Here is a 21,618-nt window from a genome sequence, read left to right on the forward strand (position 1 = left end):
TGTAACATTTATGAGAAATTAAACAAAACTAGATTTCTAAGTCATAATATAACGTCACCTAACCTCAATCAATTTAAAAAGCAGAGTTATTTTTATCTGATTAAGTACAAGGTAAACAAATATGGCTTATTTTAAACCATGAAATTAGTAGATAATGTGCAAATGTCTGCATAAGACTAGAGAACAAGCAATGAAAACAACTACTATCAAGATACACACAACATTTTACCAGAATATCAGCTTATATAAAGTACCTATTAAGTTCCTGGCCAACTCAGCAACAATGTCACAGATTTTTTTCCTCATACTGGATTGTGTTTCCAACTGAATAATCAGTAGCAATCCACTTTTGATGGAGGTCTGATCATCAACTGAGAGAGCTGGATAAATTTCTTCAAAAGCTGAAGACAAAAGGCGCCTTAAAAGGACCGCTGCCATTTGTCTTGCCTATTGAGGAAGAAAGTTTGTTAGTGGTTTGATATGATAATCACACTTTCATGAGGATGAAGGCAACTGACATCATTCTTACGAATGATCAGTCTTTACTGTGTAAACCTTAGTGAGCTCTCAAGCATCAGATGACCACTATGAGAGTCAAAACATAGCTAGGAAACATCAGTTTACAATGACATTTCTCATAATTACAGCTCTTCAAAAGAAATAATCATCAAATTCACTAAGGCATTCAGCTTTTTCTAGAGCTGAACCTCAGGGATACTATGTGGTAAGTTACGAATTTGGCTGTATTACTGAAAGGCGTTTAAAGCATGTTTTCTCTTTCAAATGGTTTGCTGAAAATTATAATCCAGACAGTTTGAATTTTTTTTCAGATTAACAAGAGACAATGGACAACTTTGACAAATAACCTGCTTCACTTTCTCAAACAACCAAACTAAAGATTCAGGAAACTTAGATTCTGGCAGATAAAATTCTACTCTAAACAACCAAAAAAAATTCTAGATATTTCAGCTTTTTGCACACCTGTGATGAATTATTTTTCTTCAAACTTGGATCTGAGCATAGCACCCTCAATACCACACATTGTAATCTACTATGCTTTCTGCTTGTGTACAGCAATTCTACAACAGTATCATTTACATACAAGAACTAGAAGCGAAATACATGATTAAGTAATTCAACATTTATAGATCACCATATGCAGTGACGACATAAAGACAGATAAAGCACCTTGAATAACTTAATAAATAGGATGCTCACTACCCAGTGTTTCCAGAAGGACAAAAAGCAATTAAAAACCAGCACCACAAATGTCTAAAGATTAACAGATGTAACGAAACCTTGCACGTTAAATCTTCACCAAACACAAAAAATCCAATGCAACATGCACTCCTTCCCCCCGCCCCCCCCAACATATTCTTACTTAACATGTACTTGCATGAATGCCAGCTTCATATATAACAAGCTTTTGGAATTAAAATCTTATTAGTTCTGCTGCTCCTTGACTAAGTCCAATTTCCAAAAGCTCTCAACTATATTGATACAGCATATTCTATAGATAAGAAACAAAATTATACAAAGTCTCAACTTCAAACATGCCCTGTAAAAATCAGGTATTGCTAGAATATCACCCATGAAATTATTATGTTCTGCAGACTTCAGACTCTCTTTTTCCAATTTACCCATCTCTCTTCTATACAGCTAAAGAGTTACACATATCAAGTGTCTCTATATTAACAGAAGGGAGTGACTAGAATTGGACTTTAATCTAGATCATTGCCTCTTCAACAGCTCCAGTGTGGATCAAAGCCACCACATATGTAGGTTTAGGGCTGCAGATCCCATCATAGGCCAAGGTTCTCTAGCAATAGGTCACCAAACAGGGAACATGAATTAGCAAGGAGAAAGACTTTCTTCACTGCCTCTGAGAATCCCAAAAACTTTAAATGGTACCACATCTTTCTTTCTGCCATCCCTAGAAGTATCCATACTGAGAAAGAATAAACTTTTCATTCGTACAGTGAATTTGCATAGGAGAATCCTTGGTTGATGAGCAAGTTTGCTGGGACTAAATAAGGCAGTAACTTCTCTCAGGGCATCATCTTTTTACACATATTCTGACATCTGACAATGACTGAACTCATTATATTTATTCCTTTCCTAAGTAATAATAGGTAGCCATATAGAAAATAGATTGTTTTCATAGAGCACAAAGTCTCAGAAAAGGATTTCCATCTCTGAGGAGTTTAATTTAAAAATATTAGAAGGCTGAAAAACACAGACTGATTGCTGAGTAAAAATGCAAGTATCATGGCATTAAGATACACACAAGATCAGCACAACATAGATTAGTTCCTGGTTACCACTAATACCTTAGAAAAAATAAATTAATCCCACATGCCCTAAATCGAATTCAAATATTTGAAGGAGTTAAAGTAGCAAGTGACTTCTAATAATAAATGACATATTTTCCTCAGAAGATAATTCACCTATATATGAAAATAACCACTGTCAATTTAATTATGATGAAGATGAACATGGCTGGATTAATGGTAGCTCTAGGGCTATTTCTTCTGTTTTAAGAAAGAAAGCATGCATTTTTCACACACCCCAAAGACTCTTTTATACTTACATATTACAAGATACATAGCTAAACAAGCATTTTACAATCCTGCAACTTAGTAGCCACAGCTTTTAATGAGAACAGGAACAATATGAAGTGCACATCCTTAAAGAACTAGCATCTACCAATGAAACATTAAAAAAGCAGAATTGTCTCCTAGCATTGGCTGTTTCTGCACATCTAAATTACTGAGGTGCTCACATACAAACTAGACTGTCTAAAGATACTAATATAGTCAATTTTCAATGTAACACTTCTTTTTAATAGAGTTTGTGGTGCTTTTAAATTGTTCTAGGATTTTTCAGATGGTGGAACCAAGGCACAAGAAAACCAACTTGAGTAGAGCAGCAGCAGAATTATCAACAGAGATATCATGTTCTCCGTTGGCATTTAAAGGGCCCAGGTAACCTTACATATTTTTGAAGAAAAATACTCATCTTGTATAGCATAGTCATAGTGATTTCCACTTTTATTTTACTGTTCACAGAATGTTAGGGGTTGGAAAAGACATTTGGAGATCTAGTCCAAACCTCCCATCAAAGCAAGTTTGCCTAAAGCAGGTTGCCCAGGACTGCACCCAGGCAGGCTGCAAATATCTCCAGCGAAGGAGACTCCACCACCTCCCTGGGCAGCCTACTCCAGTAGTCTGTCAACCTCAAAGTAGCTTTTCCTTACATTCAGATGGAACTTCCCATGTTCCAATTTGTGCTCACTGCCCCATATCCTGTTGCTGGACACCACCAAAAAGAGTTTGTCCACATCTTCTTGACACCCATCCTGTGAATATTTCTAAGTATTGCTAAGATCCTTTTAAGTGCTTAAGGGAGGTAAACACACATGGATGAAAGAAATCAAATTTAGGACATGGTCCAAAGATGAACTTGCACAACCTCAGGAATCCAGTCCCATGTGGAATTCAAGGCACAGTGCCTAAGGTTGACATACAATTCAAAGGCAGAATTGTGGTGCATCAGAAGTTTTCAGACTAGGAAATGCAACTCCTCCATATAACAACAATATGGAGAGAGGGAATGGAAAGATGAGAGCTCTTTAAGAGGGCTGTTGAGTACAGCAGAAACAGTTTTACACATAATTTTTTACTGTATTTCACAGAACTCAAAATTAGTCAGCTGTAAATTAGAACACAATTGAAAACTACTAGTCTTAGAGTACTTTTGGATTTGTTTTCTTCCTCATTAAAATGCAGGACTTCTATTCCTCTCTAACATTTAGATGATAAATCAAAACTGTAAAGGAACAGCCTTTAGCTCCTGAGACACATTCTGAGAATAAAAATCAAGCTGTTTACATATATCACCTTTCTGTTAACCCTTTAAAATGCAGTTCCATAGGAAGTAGAGCCCTAACTTCGTAACAGTGAGACTACATGCTCCGCAAGTTGGAGACATGGGTTGAAGTTCCTTCTCAGCCTGAGATGAACAAACCTACATATTACCCGCACAGAAGTGTTTTAACTACTAAGTCAGATGCTTCCTTCCACTTCTGTGAACAGTGTTACTCTGCTGTCAGGAAAATATAAATGAGAATAGAGAGAAAAGGTGATTATTTCCACAATTTGGGCATTTGGTTAGGAGAAAAAATGTTGCAGTTTTTTAAAGAATATTTCCAGTCTATCTTAATGTTGTTTTTTTTTTCCATGTCAAATTCAAGAGGTTCTGGGTGCAGGATGTGAATGCCTGTTTCTCTATTTAAATGAACTACTAGGCTGCAGAGTCAGGATTTTGCCAGCTGTCCAAATAGTCATATGAATGTTGTCTTCTATACAACACTGCAGCCCAGCCCCTGCAAACAGGATGGACTACTTTCTTCAGCCTAGTTGTCATGGGATGGGGGAGAACAACACAGAATCTTCAGGATTAAGATGAATCTGAACTCAGCTTTTCCATAAGCCTGGTCAAGGGATCTTTCAATTTCCAGCAGCTTGTGTTTAGTGGTGTTGGTATATTTAATGTACTCTGAGGACATACCCAGTCCAAAGCCCAATCCACTGGTGACATATGCATTGTTCTGCTCAACATTTGGATCTACATAAAACATAGAGACACAAAATGCCTAGCTGTTGATACCAGCACTATACTGTACATGTACAGACTGCTTCCCTGCATGTTTATATGCAATGTCCATATCAAATACAGAGGCAACTTCATTTAGGCTCCAATTAGGCTACAATGCATTTGGATTTACAGGCAAGAGAAGTTGCCTGCAGGTTTTATTAATAAGTATTTTCTGAGTCCAGCACCTATGTCTATGTAAGTTATGAGCTAACATTTTAAATTCTTCTTCAATTCATCCATTGGTGGAGTTAAATGCCAAGTTACTCTACAAATGTTAACTTCTTGTGTCTTTCATAAGAGTAACTTGTAGAGGTGAAAACTTTCCTTGCACATGATTAAGTTCAAAGTCAAGTCATTGGTGAGATTCTTAACAAGTTCTAGATTGGACTATTTCCTTAACTGAGGCAAAGAGAATAAAATCAGTAAATACATGGAGCAAGTATTTACTTACAGAAGCATGATTTTGTTAACTCAGACTTATCAAATGTATTCAAAACAAGTCTGTGTAATGCCGCTATGACTTCCAAGTCATACTATTACCTAATTATCATACATGAACAGTACTGTATCTTATTTTTCATGACAAATTTAAATACAGGAGGGACTGCTCTACAGCTTTCAATTGGTTGAAATATCTCAGAGAGACAAGAGAGAAAACTGCATAGCTTTTATGCAACCAGTTGCTATTATAATATTGAAAGATCTTGTCAGAAGAACAGAGTTTTGTAGGCAGATAAGGATCAGTAAGCTGATCCTTTTCGGGCATTAAAAAGCACAAATACCATCTACCACTAAATTGAATACAATCCACCAGAAGAGATCACTATCCAAAAAGATACAGCACACTTATACTCTCCTTAAGGTATCCTTCAGAAATTCTACATGCTACATCTTTCTGCTGTTACCAAAACTCTAGATTGGGGAAAAAAAAAAGAAATGTAAATGTTTAAGTGACTCTGAATCTTATAACATCTTGCAAGCTTAGTAGTTCTTCACTCTGCATATCCAAGTGAATAGTAGTTTTACCAATAAGCACTACACCTGATTGTTAAAGTATGTGAGCCTTTAAGAAATTAAGGAATAACCAAGAGACACACTTACTCTATGCCCACAGGAAAAAAATAATTATATAATGCTTATACTGCTCTCTAGTCATTCTGTAATGCTGCTAGATGACTCAACGACCATATCCTCCCCAAACTGGATGAAATACAAAACTCATTTGAATAACACATACAAAACAACTACTATCATATCACCCCCCAATTCTGATTTAAGAATCACAAAGAGTTTCAGATGATACAAAAGTTTATCATATTTAGGTACAGGATCCCAAAATGGAAAGCATTTCTCAATTGTAATTTTAAGGAACATCACAGTAACAGCCATACATTAGTTAGATTGAGACATACCTCCTCAGCAGCTGCAGTATTCCTCATTGCTTGTAGGAGAAATGTGATCTTTCTTTGTCCAGGAATACTTTCATAAGCCTCCTGCATAAGAAGGAATGCAGTTTATTGTAAACAATTACTAGAAAGCATGTGTAAGCATTAATACAAATTGACTTTCCTTTTAAACAACTTTGGTATTGATGGAAAACAACATAGCAAAAAAAACCCCCAAAACATAAAATCAAAACCTACCAGAATAGAAGTTTCTGACCCATTTAAAAATCACAAGTCTTAGACCTACCAAGTTGGAATGATCTACAGATGCATTACTGGCCATTTAAGAGAAGTAAGAAATAAAACATAAATGGAACACACATCCTCCTGGAAAACCATCATAGCTTCTATCACATCAGAGACCTAAGAACACTGGAAGCCCAAGACTGAACTACAACTGACAGGTTAATAACAACTGATAAATAGTCAAATCATCAGGATTTTTGGAACCTTTTTACAGCCTTTACTACATCATGTGGCAGTCACTCATCAATTGATTTTGAATAAGAAGTTTTCATTTTAAAACTCCTGTCTGAAGTTCAGAAAGAAAGACTATTTAGTCTGCCTCCTAATAAAGGGTGAACCCTGCTAAAATGGCAAGTGTAACAGGAAATTCAGTTACACTCTTACATGCTTCTAGCATGGAATTCATTCAGATCCCTCCCCTGCGCTGTGCTGACTCCGCTCATCTTACTACCAGCCTTGGCTACATCCTATCTATGTGGATCTCGAGGTGTCTTCACCCAGTTCGTCTTATACAGAGATAAAACTTTCTCACATAGAATTACTAACTTTCAGAACACATGCAAGAAATTATTTATTACCCAGACTTAGTACTCATGTTCTTCCAAATTTGACAAAGTTTTAAAAGACCCTAAAATTACCAACACAAAATAACTAAGTTTCTCTATCACAAGACAGACACAAGAGAAAAACAGGCTTTTATAGTCAACAGATGACATTCCAATTTCATATGAAAGAAAATGAATGAACCAAATTTCAGCAAACTGGTCAGAGTACATTACAAGTGTGGTAGTAGAATAGAATAGAATTAACCAGGTTGGAAAAGACCTGTGAGATCACAAAGTCCAACCTATCATCCAATACTATCTAATCAACTAAACCATGGCACCAAGAACCCCATTCAGTCTCTTACTAAACTCCTCCAATGATGGTGACTCCACCACCTCCCTGGGCAGCCCATTCCAATGGCAATCGCTCTTTCTATGAAGAACAACTTCCTAACATCCAGCCCAAACTTCCCCTGGTGCAGCTTGAGACTGTGCTCTCTTGTTCTGATGCTGGCCACCCAGGACAAGAGACCAGCCCCCTCCTGGCTACAACCACCCTTCAGGTAGCTGTAGAGAGCAGAGGTTTCCCCTGAGCCTCCTCTTCTCCAGGCTAAGCAACCCCAGCTCCCTCAGCCTCTCCTCATAGGGCTTGTGCTCCAAAGCCCTCCCCAGCTTTGTCGCCCTTCTCTGGACACATTCCAGCAAGTCAACATCTTTCCTAAACTGAGGGGCCCAGAACTGGACACAGGACTCAAGGTGTGGCCTAACCAGTGCTAAGTACAGGGGCACAATGACCACCCTGCTCCTGCTAGCCACACTGTTCCTGATACAGACCAGGATGCCATTGGCCCTCTTAGCTGCCTGGGCACACTGCTGGCTCATATTCATCCTACTAGCAACCAGTACCCCCAGTTCCCTTTCTGCCTGGCTGCTCTCCAGCCAAGTAGATACATAGATATACACACACAAAAAACCCACAGGGTTAGGTGACTAGACTTTCCTCCCCTACTTCAGTTTTTCCTATTTTCACTACATCCCTACTCAAACAGGGTATGATTCCATATCTCTATCAAGTAATTTTCAATAGAACACCCTTCCATCCTAATTTCAATGACCAGACCTGTTAGAAACAATTCAAGCCTGTCTCCTTCAGTTCCTTTTCTCATTCTTACTGGTTTTTATTTGACACAAGTGAAAACCTGCTCTTCAGTTTGCCTATTGCTATTTGAAAGTAGTATTCAATACTGCTTTCCAACAGTAAGTATACTTTAAAAAAAGTCCCTGATTGGACTATGTAGATGTTTAAGACAAATCAGAAGACCTATATGATTTTAGTTAGTAGGTACTACAAAGGCTATCCAATACTTGCATCCAAAGAGATAATGCTTCAAGAAAAGAGCCTCTTAAATAAAACAAAACATTAATCTAGCTACACTATACAGAGACAGTTTTGTGTTTCTAAGTACAAATCCATTAATCTGCCATGAAGAAGGCTGAGCTGGGTTCTTCACAGCCACACATGGTGGAAGAATGAGACACAACAGGCATAAATGGAAAGAATTAAGTTCCGATTGGACAGAGGTTCAGACCTCTTTCTTCTAATGAGGACAGTCATGCAGGAGCAGAGCTTTTGCAGTCCCCACTTTTAGAGGTTTTCAAGACTCAGCAGGACAAAGCCCTGAATGACCTGCTCTGACCTGACAACTGACACTGCTTTGTGCAGGAGATTGCACTACAGACTTCCTGAGGACTCTTCCATTCTGAATGATCCTAAATTATAAAAATACTTGCAATACACCTTAGAAATACGCAGAAACCAACATCAGATTTAGTACAGTTAAGTGAAACTGTTACTACTTGCTTGCATTTGCATACAAAATAACGGACTTGAAAAGCTTGGTAATCTATCATGACAATTAAGGTTTCTCATTCCAACTGACCCTAGTGCACATCTATGAATATTTAAAAACAAACAAAAACTCCAAATCAATTCCAAGCAAGTTTATGCCAGTTGTAAGCATCTAAGTTTTAGACTTCTTTTCCAAGAATCTTTTATTTCACATGCATTATGACAGAGCTGTCCACTAAATCTGCCTCGTTACAATTTTAATAAAGTTCAACAAGTTGTGAGAAATGTTGCTATGTTACATGCAGGGACTTGAGAAGTGAAATAAATTCAGCTTCCAGAGCATGGCCTTCATCCCAGTTCTGTATTCAGGAATGTGAGAATAAGTCTTGCTGGTTCTCCAGAAAGTGTTTACAGCGATACTGAACTTCACTAGTTTTCTTAAAAACAAACAAAATAACACCACCACAAAAAAGTCATCCCTCCTTTTAATTCCTAAATTATATTTTAGAAATTTTTCACTGCAGCATCAGGAACAATAATACATTTTATTCTTTGCCAAACAATGTGCTGAACTCTGCTGACCGCTCAAGTGATGAAAGCGATAAATACCCGATGCAGCCATGCAGTGGGAATTCATGCAAAACCTAGACGGTAGTATTTAATTCAATGGGAGAGAATCCCCACTAGGCTTCACAATGGAGTCTTAAGCATGATAGAGAAAAAGAATTAACGTGGCTTACCCATGACAAAGAATTTTAGCTGCAGTAACACATCTGAAAAGTTTTTGCTGATAATAGAGAAACTCAGCGTATTGAAAATGCTTCTTTTAGTGAAATACTTCTTAGCTGACGAAACACTTGAATAAACGGCCCACTCCGAAGTTAAAAACTAAACTACTGTGTGGCAACAGAAGAACAGCTCGGCTGGCCGGGGGGGCGTGCACAGGCAGCACGCCCAGGGGGCGCAGACCCTCTGTGAGGGCCTCTTCGGGGACGCTGAAAGGCGGCTACAAGTTCAGTCGACCCCCGGGACCAGGCGGAGCGCTTCAATCACGCCCCTCCGAGGTTCACACTCACGGAGGGCTGACACCCTCCCTAATCTCCTTTGGAGCTCTCCGCTCCTGCTTCCGAGACAGCGAGGACCGGTCCCATAACTGGCCGCCGGCCCGTCCTCCTATTCCCGGCAGAACCGGGGCAGCGCTCCATCACGCCGGTCGGCCAGCCCGGGCGGAGCCGGCTCAGCCCCCGTCTCGCCCTGGGCAAGGAGGGGAAACAGCCCCCGGAGGAGCTCCGCGTTGCGCGGCGCGAGGGAGCGGACACGAGCAGGCCGAGGGCCGACAGATACCAGACACGCGGGGCCATCAAGGCGGGAACTGGAGGGGAAGGGGGGAGGGGGGGGGTGGGAAGCGAGACCCCTCGCGCCCTCACGCGCCAGCGGCTGGAGCTCTCGGCAATGGCTGGAGCGGCCCCCCCGCGCTCCGACTGGGAGAACCGCCGCAACTGCCAGGCGCCCCCGCGCCCCACCATGAAGAACTGCCGCAAGGGCCCGGCGCCCCGGCCGAAGGAAAGGCCTGGACAGCCCCAGCAGCAGCTGGTGCCGCTGCTCACACGTGGGACTCAGCCGGCCCCGCCACCTCCCTCCCCCCCTTTCCTCCCTCCCTCCGGCAAGGTCTGAGAGGTCTGACAGGCCAGCTTGGCGCCCAGGGCCGGGGAAAGGCGGACACATTACCTCCGCCTGTTTCCGGACTGCATTGTCTGGACTAAGCAGGTTGCCCAGGAGAAGATAGAACCGCTGTTGCTCCTGCTCCGCCGTCGCCGCCGCCATTGCTATGAGAGGGAAAGAGAGCGAGGCCGGTCGGGCGGGGACAGGGAGGCGGGGAAGGGGAAAGCCGGCCTCGCCGTCAGCGGAGAGAGGAGGCGGAGCTGCAGTCGGAGCGGTCGCCGCGCTCTCCTCCCGGCTTCCCTCTGGGACCGACCGCGCCAGCCGCGCTCTCGAACGCTCCCATTGGCTGTGACGCACGGGGCCTCGCCCCCGATTGGCTAGTCTTCTCTGTGACGTTCTGGGGACTCGGGGCGAGGGTGGAGAGTGGAAAGCGACTGAACAACCGTCCCTGAATGGACGTTTGTCTCCTCTTGCCTCATTGGTGCACCTCCGAGCCGGGGTTGAGAGGCAGGGGCAGGGAAACGCCCAGAAGGGCACTCGCATTGGCGGGCGGTTCTAGCAGTCTGGCCGGGATTGGTTAGAGGCACAGTAGGGCGGTGCGGGAAGGGAGGGGCCGCGCGGGGCGGGGGCAGGGTGGTGGGGGAGGAAAGGGAAGGGAAGTGGGGAGGGGGAAAGGGAGGGGGAAGGGGAGAGGAGAGGGGAAAGCGCGGGAGATTGCAAGGCGTCTCCTCGCTGGGTGCCTGCGTCTGTTTCTGTTGTTCGGTGACGTCGTCCCGCTCCTCTGCTCCCTGTCGTCTTCTTCCAGCTGACGGCGGCGTGGGGAGAGTTGCGTCTGACTCCCCTCAGAGCCCTGCTCGGAGAAGCCTGTCGTTCACCCACTAGGTGGGTCAGGGCATTAGGGCAGTGACCCAACCGGGTCTCGGCTGCTGAGCGGCAGTTTGCTTAGGTCCGGGGTAGGGGGGGAGGGGACCGTGCTGATCATGAGTTCACAAACCGCGAGAGAAACCGTTCAGCGTACGGCAGGCTGGTGGGGTAGATGAGCATTACGAGTTTTCACCCACAACCTTCGCATGGCAGGTGCACACAGAGTTTAAGTCATAAAGGTGTAGGATCCAATGCATCAGCCTGGTTTTTATACCTTTGTATAGGTTCTCGCCTAGCTCGGCTTCAAATGAGTCCAGTATCCCTCACGTTCCCCCACGTGTACATTGCTTTTGAGATGTTTTGTTCAAAGCTATGTCATGTTGCGGAATGGCTTGCAAAGACATGGTTCTACGGAACAATGGTTTGAACGAGTATGTAGGCCGGACTCCATCTTGTTATTTACTGCTCACAGTAAGCTAGTGTGTTGATGCAGCCAGGCCACCATGGCCTTGTAGCTGTGCTTGCAGCTGCCTGCAAAGGATAACAGGATACCAAAGCAAGGTCACTACGCCCTTACAGGTGATAACAAGTAAAGAAGAATGTAAAACAGAATTCTTGTGATTATCTCATCAGGATGGGAAAGCAGGATGTTTAACCGCAGAAGGTGGGGTTGGCAGCTAGGCTACTGTATATAAGAAGTGTCTGATGCTCAATAAAGTTGGATTTCGTGGATCATATTGATCGTTGGCGACCCCTTCTTGCGGCAATGTCAGTTCTCAAACAAAGGTTATTAGTATGCTACATCCATGAATCCCAGGTATGTGATTTGAGCAGTCCCTGTATTCACGTGGCATACAGGGTTCATAAAGTGCACGGTGAGAGGCTGTTGGCAGGGCTTGTTGCCTCGGGGCATGCTGGCAGGATGTTGAGGGTTCAGCCATGAGACAGTGGCTGGCCCTCTCTGGTACCAACTGGGTGGGCGTTGCAGCTGGGCCATGTCCAGGGGGTGCAAGCACTTTAAAAGCACAAGAGAGTAGCCAGCGATCTGTTGGGGAAAAGAAAAACTTCTTGAGTGAATCAAGAAAGAATCACAGGCAGAGTTAGATGATTTTGACCTGACAGGTCTGAAGGACTGAAAGTGAAGACAAATCATGAAAGCAAGCATGCTTTCTAATGTGAAGTACGCTTCTGTAAATGTTCTCAGACCCTAACTATATGGATTAGGTGTTTACATCTTGTCAAAGATCCTGGAGGACTTTTTGGTTGTGATCTTGAAATAAGCACAATTTTGCTGCCTTTCAATCACCTGTGGTTTGTATGAACTTCAGTAACACTGCCATCTGCTTTCCACATATAAACAAATAAATTTGCTTTCATCTTGTCGTAATGGTCATTTCTTCATAAACATGTAGTAGGATTAGCTAAAGAATGTGGTATCTGATATGGCTTTGGGAGAGAATGTAAACCACAGGATATGGAAGATTTTCTTGCTCATCTTTCCAACTGCTTGAAAGAATCCAGCACAGAGCCCCAAAAGTGAGTAAGGGAGTGGAACATCTTCTTTATGAGGAGAGACTTGAGGGAGTGGGGTCTCTTTAGTTTGGAGGATGCTGAGGGGTGATCTTACTAATGTTTTATAAATATGTAAAGGGTGAGTGCCAAGATAATGGAGTCAGGCTGTTCTTGGTGATGTCCAATGACAGAACAAGGGGCAATGGGTGAAAGTTGAGGCACAGGAAGTTCTATGTAGACAGGAGGAAAAAAATTTTCACTTTGAGGGTGACAGAACACTGAATCAGGTTGCCCAATGGGGTTGTGGAGTCTCCCTCTCTGGAGAGGGAGACCCACCGGATTCATTCCTGTGTGATCTGGTATAGATAATCCTGCTCTGGCACAGGCGGGTTGGTCTAAATGATCTTTGGAGGTCTCTTCCAGCCCCTAACATTCTGTGATTCTGTGTGATCTGTAGAGGCAGGGAGTGGGTTGTTACATAAAAGCTTTCTACTTGTCTTTGAGAAACAGCTAAGCAAAGAAAAGCAGTTATTTTCTTAGAACCTAAAAATAGTTGCAAAATCATCTTTAGGGTACCAGTGTTGAGAGTCAGAGTCAGTCAGAGATCCCCTTGAAGAGGAAGGCAGAGTTGAAATTTGTCTGAGCAAGCCCAGTGAGAGAGTGTGTATGTGCGCTTTTCCATTCCTTTGTGTGTAATGATCATTCAATTCAGGTAGTATAATGCTCTAGCAATGCAATCAAACAGATTTTGCATTGGTATGCAAAGCATAGAAGGGAGCATCTGCACTCGGTTGAGAAGACCCTGCTTGTAAACCCAGCAGATCAATGCTGTTCCACTTTGTGGTGGTTTGAAAGGAAAGGCTCTGCTTTCCCTCCCCCACTGAGAAAGAGACCACGGCTAAACCCAGTCGGAGAAATGAGATTATATTTTACAAGGAAACAGATTATATGTAACACAACAAATACAGGTATTTTACAATATGTACAGGAATATACAGCAAATGAACTCAACCAGAAACCAGACCCCCCACAGAGGGGGTTTCCCCCTGTGCCCCCTTCACCCCCCTACCTCCCTTCTCCCCCAAAAGAGGTAGAAGAAGAGATGAAAAGGGAGTTAGTACAGCAAGCGGAGGCCTATGCACAGGGAGTTAGTATCTTATCTTAGTTGGCCAGAATCCCAGAAGCAGATCCAGCCGAAAGGGACAGCGAAGAAAGGAAGACTGAGAGAAAGTTCCCAACTCCCCTGGGTCCAATCTCTCCTCCCACAATCCTACCAATGAAATTCGTTTAGAAAACCAAAATATTTTACAAACATTTAGCCAGTGTGCCCCTTCCTTAAAGGCACAGCGTCAAACGGCCACACACTTCAAATCAATGGTTTGGTGAAAGCAGATTAAAAACTCCACATAGGTAAAAAATAGTTAGGATATTGGAAAAAGTCCCAAGGGATTAAAAATGTCTCTAAAGCAATGTGATTAGAGAGTCTTCCATGTCAGTTGCTCATTCTTACCTGGGACAAGTTTGAAGATGAAGCATGGGAAACAAACAGAAGCTATGGTGAAGATGCAGGTATCAGGACTAAAAATGGTTTGAAAAAGCATTTAGGAGGACTCAAATAGATACAGCCACAAAGCAGTCAGTAGCAATGTAGACATTGCTGAATATTGCCCAGCTTCTGCAGTCTGCCTCAAAAAAAAAACCAGCAAAACAAATGACAATACAATGTACTGAAAACTATTCCATGTTTTGAAAGAAAGGACGATATTCATTAAATAGCAGAAATCAAAAGGACTACCTTGATCCCTTCTAAAAGTCTAAACCCAAGAAATGTGTGGAGCTGTAGTTTATCCAAAGAAACTTGACTGACATTGTAAAACTCAGAATGCGAAATTGAAAATCCAAGTGTCGAAAAACAGAAGCTTTATTGAAGTATCTATTAAATGTCACAGCTCTGCTAACGAATGAATTATGAAGAAAGGGAAAGCTGGGAAGTGATTTTGTTTCATCAGAGGAATGCTGTAAGTTTCCTACCAGAGTAATAGGAGATGAAAAGAGTAGATAAAGAAAATAAGACAAAGCAAATTAAATCCAAGCCTAGTTACAAAGCACAGCAATAGGCTGTTTCCAAAGTCCTTAAGATGTCAGCTGTACCATATGAGATCTACCATAGACTTAAAGCACATTTTGATGGTCCATATGGGTTTCATACCACCTACATATCACAGATATGCATCATGATAGCCCAAAGGTCCAGAGAGTAGTTTAAAATGTGCATGAGGGCAGGTTTCTAGCAAAAGTGAGTGAAATACGGTAAATTGATATTAGTATCAAGCTATGCTCTAGCAGGGGCTGGCCGAAGCTATCTTGGTAGTGCAGTCTGTTTGCTTAGACTACACTGTGTCTGAGAATTGCTTTGGCCAAAATACAAGTTGAGGCAAAGAATTACAAGCTTGTTGGTAACGAGCACCAGTAGTGGACTACAGTTTTCACAAATCCTTCATCTCTTTCTTGTAGTCAGAGCTTAGGAAGGGCATAGTGGTCAGTACACGTGCCCAGGGTACGGGAAGCAGGATGTCTGTAACTAAAACAGATGCTGTCAGAGAAGCTACTCTTTTAGTTCTACTTCAAGAAGCCCTAACCTCTGGTTTCCTGATAGTTTTTTTTATTGGGAATGCACAGCTGTGTTTGATGGAGGTGATACAGCCATATCTAGCCATGAGCTGAGGGTGGTGAGCATGCTGGGAGTTTGGAGAATTGCCATCGAGATCCAAAATTGTTGGGTGGAAACTTTCTGATATCATTGGAAAGGTTGATGATTTTAATGACAAAACATGGAAGCTTCAGACTCAGATTATATGGCAGGTCCTGCACACTACAAATCTGAAGAGCTACTCTGTGAAGAAGCTTTGAACATCACATAGAGCTAAGAAGGGGTATCATAGACTTCCCTCCTGACAGATTTATTCGCTTAAAGTCAAATGTCCTTTAGAGGACCTCAGACTGAGGAAATTTTGCTCTGCCCAGGAAACAGAACTCATGTCTGAGAGTATTTTCTGACAGACTAGGTATGCCTGATAAAAGAGTTCACACTAACCTTACCAAAGACCACCAGACAGTGCAGAATGAAGTGTGCTGGGCTAAGATAACCTGTGGAGATGACTTCTCAAACAGGGCGCTTCCCACTGGTCATTTTATTGAGAAGTGATAAAGTGGAAGAAGCAGGAGGTGAGGATTTTGTGTGGATTGTAGATAATACTGCACTGAGGCTGTGCCTGCTGTAACATAAGACAAGGTGGATACTTTACTGAACAGGCGGAGCAATACCAAGTGCTCTGTCAAACTTCACAAAGCTGCACATGCAAATCCTACTGCAAAAACAATAGTTTGTATTCATTGTGAGTGTGGGTCATTGAGTTCAAGACCAGACCATGTGCTTTTGTTAATTTAGGAGGCACCTTTCTGACACTTACGAACCAAGTATTTGTAGGACTGCATGATTTGATATATTGACAGCAGAGAGGTTAGGAAGAATGCAAAAACCCCATTAGGTTTGTGTTGAAAAAAATGAATAAAGTGTGAAAATATTTTAGTTGGTAACAGCAAGAGGACACAGGGGATTAGCTTGTACCCCAAACCAAATAAAACCCCAAGTCATTCATAGTATTCCTTCCTTAGAATTGAGTTCAATATTATAGAATTCAATTTTTGTTGAAGATTTGTAGATGGCTTAATTTATACTGTCACTTTTATTAAGGCAGTTTGTCAAAAGCATCTGTATGGCAAGTTGTTCTGAACAAAGCTTTGTCACAGAGGCTTTGATAGGATAAAGAAACTTTCTGACCTTCCCTGTGTTAGCCTAAATTACGGTAAAATACCTGAGCAACCTGCTAGTGCTTCAAAGGCAGGTCTATGAATGATGTTTTTCTTGGCATGCAAAGGGAGCGTTGGTTTTAAAAGCAAGACATGAACATGAACACAATTACTCCAAAATGAGCACGTTGCTGTTATGTGGCCTATTGGAGGAAACACCATTTCAGAATCCCCAGGGAATGAGCAGCAGTGAGATTTTTAATGTCTCATAATACCCACAGTAAATGTTCCTTCTCCCTAGAGGGCAAAATCTGACAACCTTAAAATGAATTCAGTATGAAGGAATGTGGTTTTGAATGAGTGAATGTTGGCAGGTCTGATTACATATTTATTTCTTTGGCAAGTCTCTATGCCTGGCTGCACAGGAATAAGCAGATTCACAACTGGTTTCATATGCTTCTATTAGTTACTCACTATCCTTTTAATTGTATGGCATATTTAATAAGTGCAGAGAATGAAATTAAAGCAATATTTTTTGACCCACTGAACATGATGCTGTCGAGTACCTGCTGAGCTCCTACCACAAATTTTGCTTTTCCTACTGAAAAGCTCTTGCTGTACCAAGATGGTAACAAGGTGGTGGGGAGGGGGTCTGCCCCAACCCATTACACAGCTCTCTTGCTGTCAGCTGTAATTTAGGTTTGACATTGCATCAGATCTTAATCAGAAATAATGTAAAATCATGAAAATTACTGTGGAAATGCACTACTACTACATCTAGGTTGTCTTGCCAGGATGACTCAGCTATAGTTCCTGCTCCCCTCAAAACTGATTCTGCCATACTGTTGCACAACTTCATTACTTCTTCCAGCTTTGCCATGCATGGGAGAAAAGAGATTACTAAATAGTCAAAATTCAATCCATTTGGCTATATTGATAGAAAAATAGAAAGAAAGAAAGAACATTTTCAGGGCTTCAGATTGCAGAAAATGTTAATTTCAAATTTTAAAGGACCATTTTAAATAAGAGACTAAGAAAAACATGAAAATTAGACTAATTGCATATATATATTATTAAACAATCCATATTGGGGGAAAAAAAAAGAAGAAGACGAGGAAGAAGAAAAGGAGACCTGAAATTCAATCAGTTACTCGTTATCTTAGGTAAGCAGATGGAAGGACACAAGACAGGTAGAAAATTAGGTATCATTTGGTCAAGTGATAGTGGCAAAACAACCAACGTACCTTTGGGTTGCTCTAACAGAAGCATGGCTTCATGGAGTGGAGAGACGGTTACTGCTGGGAAAGCAATGCTTCATGTGATCAGAGGAAAGAAGCAAATACCAATGCAGAATACAAGTTGTATATGTGGCATTATTATTCCTTTTGATGAAAATTGAATGTGCTTCTCAAAGGAAAGACTCTAGAGTTAGGGGGCTAGGAGGATACATTTAGAAGGAAGAGCTAGAAGAGATAATCAGCAATTACCATGACAGATATTGCAAACACAAATTACACTGTTGAGAGTATATAAAGTATTACACATGGACTAAATTAAAAGAAAAAAAATCCTTTGCTATGTTTTTGGAAAATTTCCCTTGAACTTACCTGATCATATGAGGTCACATGTGTAAGTGACTGTGTTGCAAGTAGGATTATATGAATAGAATAGAATAGAATAGAATAGAATAGACCAGACCAGGTTGGAAGAGACCTTCAAGATCATTGCGTCCAACCTCTCAACTAATCCAGCCCACCTAATCAACTATACCATGGCACCAAGCACCCTATCAAGTCTCTTCCTGAACACCTCCAATGACAGTGACTCCACCACCTCCCTGGGCAGCCCATTCCTATGGGCAATCACTCTCTCTGTGTAGAACTTCTTCCTAACATCCAGCCTAAACCTCCCCTGGCACAGCCTGAGACTGTGTCCTCTTGTTCTGGTGCTGGCTGCCTGGGAGAAGAGACCAACCTCTGCCTGTCTACAACCCCCCTTCAGGTAGTTGTAGATAGCAATAAGGTCACCCCTGAGCCTCCTCTTCTCCAGGCTAAGCAACCCCATCTCCCTCAGCCTCTCCTCATAGGGCTTGTGTTCCAAACCCCTCACCAACTTTGTTGCCCTTCTCTGGACATGTTCCAGCAAGTCAACATCCTTCCTAAACTGAGGGGCCCAGAACTGGACACAATACTCAAGGTGTGACCTAACCAGTGCTATGTACAGGGGCAGAATGACCTCCCTGCTGCTGCTGGCCACACTGTTCCTGATGCAGGCCAGGATGCCATTGGCCCTCCTGGATGCCTGGGCACTCTGCAGGCTCATGTTCATCCTACCGTCGACCAGCACCCCCAGGTCCCTCTCTGCAATGCTGAAGTCTGAAATGTGTTTGCACAGGAAACTTTTCATTTTGGTATTTTCCAAATCCTGAGAGCTTTGTGAACTTACAGACTACTATTTGAAAAAAAAAAATGTTAAAAGTCCTGTCATATAAAATTAAGACAGAACATTGTAAAGGTATGGTCTTCCCTCTCACCTGGCTTTCCAGTGAATATTTGACCTTGTTTTTCTGTGCTCCTCAGGTACTACACATTGGCTCCAGCTGTTATCCTGGGCAAAGCCTTGCAGAGTAAAAATCCAGCTCAACACTGACCTATAAGATTCTCACTCTAATCAACATTTCTGGGAAATTTTATTGAAACATTCATAGCTAGTATATTATATATCATTCAGCATATATGAATTCTGACTTTTTGAAGGCTGAACAATATTTTGAAAGCAGGATAAGTTAAAAAAGCTTCTTCCAGAGACAGTTTGTGTTATACAATTGCATTTAATAAATTCCCCAAAATGTCTCCAAGTATCAAGGCCTTCTAAGCAGGTGTGTCTCAAAGGAAAACTTGTAAAAGTTAGTGTGGAGAAACCAAAATATTGTCCTTTCATTCCATTGTTGGAAATGCATAAATCTTGTGCATGAAATCAAAGTCATCGATACAAACACAGAAAATTTTAGCAGAGGTTATAGAATTTGATAAAATTAAAAGACTAGCGGAGTGCCAGCTGAGTTTGTGTCATGCTTTAAATACCTTTTAGTTTATAAGATGTGTAGCTCTGATAGAACTCTGACATCTCCCAGCCATTAAATTCCATTCTTGCTTGTGGCTCATGAGGTTGGTTAGACATGGAGTATGAAGTGGCATTCGTTCCACTCTCATTTTTCATTATCCCTTAGAAAGTGAATTGTTCACAAAGAAGAATGAAGGTCAAACTGTGTAATTAAAAGTAGATTTGATTTTTTTCTTTAAATAAGGATAGAGACCGAGAACAGTCTGCAAGACATTGAGCTCCAAAGAGTTTCAGTTTAATCTAGTTTAGGCTTAATTTAGTGTTAATTGCCCTGAATACCAAACTTATCTCAGAAATCTAGAAAGTCCTTTTTTTCCTTCCTGTTTCTTCTATCTTCCTAACATTACATTTCTGTAGCTCTCTTTCATCAAAAGTCTCACATAATGTATTTGTATTCTTTGTGCTGTCATTGAATTTATTTGTTAGGAGTCTGTCATTCTTTTTTATGTCAAAGATAGGGCACAATATTTGTCACTTCAGTCAAACTGAAATGATAGTATCAGAACTTGAACAATACATTGTTGGATCCTGCATGCTGTTTGGGAAGAAATGCACAGTATCTCTACTCTCTATGCTAATGGCTGTTTCTGTCCTTTATACTTTTTAACAACTTCTCCTCCTCCAGCTCTGCCTGAAAACACTTTTTATTGTTGGTGTTTTGTTTTGGTTTGTTTTTTTTTTAAAGAAAAACATTTCAACTATCTGTTCATTGTGCCTTACACGTAATCAGCATCAAGGTGCCAAGATGTTAGTTTGCATGTCCATTGCTCCATACTAGTGTAGCAGAAAGAACTCAAGCTCAGTTTCTACAGCAACAGGAATATGTTTTTAGTAGTATTCTCATGTTATATAATTCTAGAATTTACATATTTTAATATAATATGTAAATAAGTAGTATAAATTATTTTTTAGCCACCATATTGATGGGCTGGCTGTCTGAAAATATATGTTAGGACTTTTTTTCATACACTTCAGTAGAACATACTACCTTTTGCTTGCCTTCTTCCTGTATGGTGAGTTTGAAAAGAAAATGCAAACCATAAACCCCTCACACAAGATCATCCATTGCAATGGGCGATGTGTCAATGGTAGTTTGCTGTGGAGGTTTTTTTGCAAGGAGATGAAAGACAGACAGATGTTTGATGAAACATTTAATGAAAAAGAATGATGCTTGGAACAGTTGAAAAAACAACTGCCAAAGGGGCATGTCCTAGTGATGGACGGTTTATCTCTTTCAAGTAAGCTGTATTGCAGGTAATAAATACTGGCAACAGTAACAGCCATCTAAACAAGAGGTTTAGAAGTCAACATACCTCTGGTTAACCTTAACAGACAAATATTTGCTTGATTTTGAGAGAATCTCATGAGAAAATAAAGATCTTTCTTGGAAGATCTTTACGTAATGAATTTTTTTTGTGGGAGAGGGTATTAAAATTCTGGTAATTTTGGTAAGTAATGTCCAGTCATTTTTTTCCCCTGCATTTTTATTGTATCCAAAATCCAGTCGTGGCAATAACAAATAAAAATACTGGGGAAAATGGGTTGGCATGTTTTTTATTTAAAATTAATGTAGTAAAATGGAATGAAAATTATCTGCAAGTGAGCATGACATGACAAATTTGCAGAAAAGTCTCAAGTTTCCTTCAGGGTTTTTCCTTGGTTTTCTTTTTCCTCAGCTTAATTATTTTTTTTTAACCTGCTAATACAAATAGTTCAGAAATGTAGAGAGAGACACAGGGTCATTCTGTTGTTCTTAAAAATCATCAAAGGAAATCAATGACACACTGAACCAGCAAAAAAATTCTGTCCCACATTTTTCCCCTTAGGCATATAATGCAATATAAAGATAAAATCTATGGGAAAAGTTGATGTGTGTTGTTTTACCGCTGTGTTTTCTATTCTTGCT

General features: G+C 41.2%; 1 protein-coding gene across 1 annotated transcript in view; it reads right to left on the reverse strand.

The window, feature by feature from the left end:
- IPO5 (importin 5) overlaps window positions 1-10,692 on the reverse strand; it is a 43,817-nt gene extending 33,125 nt beyond the window's left edge. The window contains exons 1-3 of the mRNA XM_054162936.1: window positions 10,470-10,692; window positions 6,069-6,149; window positions 255-447 (exon numbers count right to left, since the gene is read on the reverse strand). Coding sequence (XP_054018911.1) covers window positions 255-447; window positions 6,069-6,149; window positions 10,470-10,565 — 370 coding nt within the window. The 5' untranslated portion in view covers window positions 10,566-10,692. The remainder of the gene's footprint in view (window positions 1-254; window positions 448-6,068; window positions 6,150-10,469) is intronic.
- Window positions 10,693-21,618: the final 10,926 nt, after the last annotated feature.

Source organism: Dryobates pubescens, chromosome 7 (assembly GCF_014839835.1).
Source record: "Dryobates pubescens isolate bDryPub1 chromosome 7, bDryPub1.pri, whole genome shotgun sequence".
NCBI classification, from domain to species: domain Eukaryota; kingdom Metazoa; phylum Chordata; class Aves; order Piciformes; family Picidae; genus Dryobates; species Dryobates pubescens.